A 4,014-nucleotide genomic window follows, 5' to 3' on the forward strand; every position below is an offset into this window, starting at 1 on the left:
ATCGAGTTAAGATAGATACGTCACGCAAATGAGAAAATACACATATGAGATGCAACTGCACATAAGATTTCCCGAGAAAACGTGAATAATTTTTTATTGAAATTTATTGTACGTCATCGATCTCTCTTGCATCATCCATTAAATAGCGTTTGTATGAATGTTAGAAATTCAATTCCGATTAAAAACACTCTAAGATGCGTGTGTATATGTTTATTGCGTCAACGATAAGTGATTTTTTTTATTCTAGCGATCTATCTATTTCGATAAAATTAAAAAATATACTCGTGTGACTGCATATATCTCTCTTAGATTAATCAGAAGTTTATTATCGTGCCTCCTAATTGCAATACTAGAATTAATTAAATCTTATCATATTAAAATGTACATACACGTATTATTAGAAGTATAGAAAAAATAGTTTTGCTGAAGTATTCAAAAATTTAACTAGATATAAATTTAAAAATAATTTTACTGGGCCATCAAAATAATTATGTAGGACGCTCAAATTGGTTGCAAAAATGTCAAAACATTTTGCAATATATTGTTTATCATGTTTGAGTCTCCTACATAATTATTTTGACGGCCCAATAAAATTATTTTTAAATTTATATCTAGAACTTTTTACTTCGGCTTCTGAAAAATAAACATAAAATACATGTATTTGTGATTATCTTATTTCTTGTTGTATATAGAAAAACGTAAACTGTAAGCAAATTAATATTTTTTATTTGTTATTGCTTACGTTATTCCCTTACTCAATTGTGGTTGGTCTTTTATTAAGGAGATACGATCTATATAAATAGTACATATTAATATTTAATATTTATACTTTAAACAAACTATATACATATGAAGTTGTGTTTATAACATTCTATTTTCATTAAACAATACATTTTTTTAGTTTATTTATTTACTTATTTTTATTGTATTTATAAACTAAAATATTAAAAATAGTACTAAAAATCTAAGTCTAAGACAAAAATCTGTGATCTAGAACTGTCTGTAATTTTCTATAATAATCAAATAATTTTTTATTTTAAAATATCAATCGTACCCCCTTAACTGTTGTGTTTGTTTTTTTTATGTGACATTAGATTAAGATTTCTAAGATCATCTAGAAGTTTTTGAGATTTGACCTTCTATGTAAAGATAGTCGTGAAAAAAATTGCCAATCGGAGTCACGTTTCGTGCTCTAACTTTGCTCCGAATCGCGACGAACCTTTGCTCCTCGATAGCGAGACATGTTTGTCATCGAAATTTTATACAGTGTTGATGCATCGATATGACTCTGTCCAATAAATTTGGAGCTATAACTATCATGGAGATAATTTATTCCCAATTGTAATAACCCCGACATAGCAAATTTCTCGAAAAACTACTGAAGCGAACGTTATCTATGAGAATACATACCTAGGAAAAAATATATAAAGAATATTATTTTTTTGCACATGTTTGTGTTATATATTGTCCGCATTCATTGATATCACCATATGCGTCTCGAGTAACAAGTAACGAGAACACGAAGACGGCTATATGAAGCGATTTCACTCTGCTTTAATTTGCAAGAATATCGTATATGAAGACACTGCACATATTCTTGCAAATTGTACGTAAAGATCATTAATAGTAAGTAATGATGCTTTACCATGGGAACTTCCCGAAAACAGGTCTCGTGACGCGCAACAGATGTGTACTCAAGTAGTATATAAAATCATGTACCATCATCATGTCTTTCTGTGTCATTTAAAATCAAGAATTTAATAAAAAACAAATTTTTATTTTTATTTATTTATCGTGATAAAATTAAAAGATTAAAGTTATTAATTAATCTTTTAGCTCTATTTATAATATTTATCACTTAAAAATAAAGAATTAAATTTAAAGAATTTATGAATTAAAAGATGACAAATTACTTATTTCTTATTTAAAAATGAAGAACTGAATTTAAAGAAATTAGAAATGACAGATAAAGTCATGATGTTCGTAATAACTACACTTTCGTTAATAAAAAAACTTTCTGTAATAAAAAAACTTTCGTCTATAAAATTAGCAATGACCTACAAGATAAGACTACGCCCACGAATTGCGTATACACGAGATCCTCGCAGGCGCAAGGACCTCGCACCGACCTGAAGAGCTCACGTACGCCTAGCTGGCCCCATATCACCTAGATTCATCGTCGCAGAACCTGTGATAGAAGAAAGCGAAGCACAACAGATGAGACAAGAGTCTAAGAGATCTGACGAAAAAACAGTCTTAATAATAAGAAAAATCATTTCTTCATTTCTTCAACTCGGTTTTTATGCTGAAAACCATGGAGGAGGGTCGTTTTATACTTACTTAAACATTTTGGAGCGGCGCATGACCTCGTAATATGTAGACAGCTTTTTCAGTATCTGACTGTAGTGATTAGTGCTGGCAACCAAGACATCATCGGCTAGGTCGGGTAGGAAGAGCGCGTTCTCCGCTTGCTCTCGTTGACGCTGGAGCTTCTCCTTCTCTAACATCTCCTCGTAGAGCTTGATGTACTTCTCCTTGGCACGGAGCTTGCTGCATTGCTTCGAATCGATGATCGGCGCAATCGGTTCGCTCGTCTCGTTACCAATCAACGTACGTACGCACATATTAGTGTTTCGTTGTTGATTTATCTGGATACAATTGGACGATAATTAAGCTCTCGACTCTCGACTGCTTCTGATCACTTCTGGTCCACGTTGGAAGACGGTTGATCTTCGAATGGGACCACCAGGACAGTCCTCTTTATATCTTCGTGCGTCCAATGATTTCTGTGAACTGAATGTGTCAGCTTCGTCGATGATAGACGACTATCCTCCGGTGAGGGTGGCCAATCACGTCGACTCGTGTAGTCGTGTGTCGCGAATCGTGCGACGTGGTGCGCGGCAGAGGGAGAATTAAAGCAAAGAAAAAAATTCAACACCCGCTCTTTCTCTTTCTTTCGTTCGTAGAGTGCGCTGGAGTACGCTATGTCTCGATATCGCTTCATTTTTATATCCCCTCCCGATACGACCGGCTTGACGAGATATGCGAAAGGGTATAAAGCGTGAGGTTGCGTTCGAAAACCGAGTGTCTCTATGTATCGTTTTGTCCTTATTGTTCACCCAATATTAAACAAAGATAAGATGATAAGGGGACACCTGGGTAACGTTTCCGAACATAGTTCGAGCAAGTTCCCCTTCGCGGAGGAGGAAGAAGCGTGAACGGGTCTCGCTATGGTTTTGCTTGAAGTCTCGTTTCCCGAAATAATATTCCGAAACTGCTTGGAAAAAATTCTCATATTTTTTATATGAATTGAAACACAGAAAATGATAAGAAAGTCTGCATCTTTTCTTATAATTTTTCATATGTGTGTATGTGTGAATGAAAGTATATACCTTTTCAGATTTCATTAGAGAAATTATGAAATGAAATCTTAGAATATTTCAGAATTTATTACATATATGTATAACTTCCAAGTATTTTGACCCTATAAAAAACTTGAGAAATTTAAAAAGCTGATAAAAGTCCCAATTTGTATAGTTCTTATACATCATGTATATGATTTCTGAGCGTTTTCTTCTTACGAGAAGCTTCATCCATCTAGTGACGAGACCGCGTATTTCTCCTCGCGCATTTTAACTTTACTCTTAGTTTATTTTTCCCTAATTCTTAGAACTAAAAATGAACATTAAATGGATTTGGCGATTCAAAAAGGAATAGAAAACATTTGTATGGAGCAGATGGATATATATAGTAGGAATAACAGGTAATGATATTTAAACAAATGATTAGATCTCAGATATAAGTCAATCATGTTTAATTCAAAGATTAAACATCGCCTTTCTCCCTTCCTTTCAGAGTTCTTTTATATACAAAATTTTTTTTTAATACATCTGATATATGTAGATATTATCAGAATTCTATATATCAAGAACTTTGAATATATATAGTATACAAATTGGAAAATAAGAAATGCTTTTGAAAAAATTAGATTGGTACATCACATATTTGATATAT

General features: G+C 32.9%; 1 protein-coding gene across 1 annotated transcript in view; it reads right to left on the minus strand.

Moving 5' to 3' along the window:
* LOC108757116 (transmembrane protein 205) overlaps window positions 1-2,956 on the minus strand; it is a 12,684-nt gene extending 9,728 nt beyond the window's left edge. The window contains exon 1 of the mRNA XM_018501484.1: window positions 2,341-2,956. Coding sequence (XP_018356986.1) covers window positions 2,341-2,624 — 284 coding nt within the window. The 5' untranslated portion in view covers window positions 2,625-2,956. The remainder of the gene's footprint in view (window positions 1-2,340) is intronic.
* Window positions 2,957-4,014: the final 1,058 nt, after the last annotated feature.

This window comes from Trachymyrmex septentrionalis, unplaced genomic scaffold (genome assembly GCF_001594115.1).
Source record: "Trachymyrmex septentrionalis isolate Tsep2-gDNA-1 unplaced genomic scaffold, Tsep1.0 scaffold132, whole genome shotgun sequence".
Lineage (NCBI taxonomy): Eukaryota > Metazoa > Arthropoda > Insecta > Hymenoptera > Formicidae > Trachymyrmex > Trachymyrmex septentrionalis.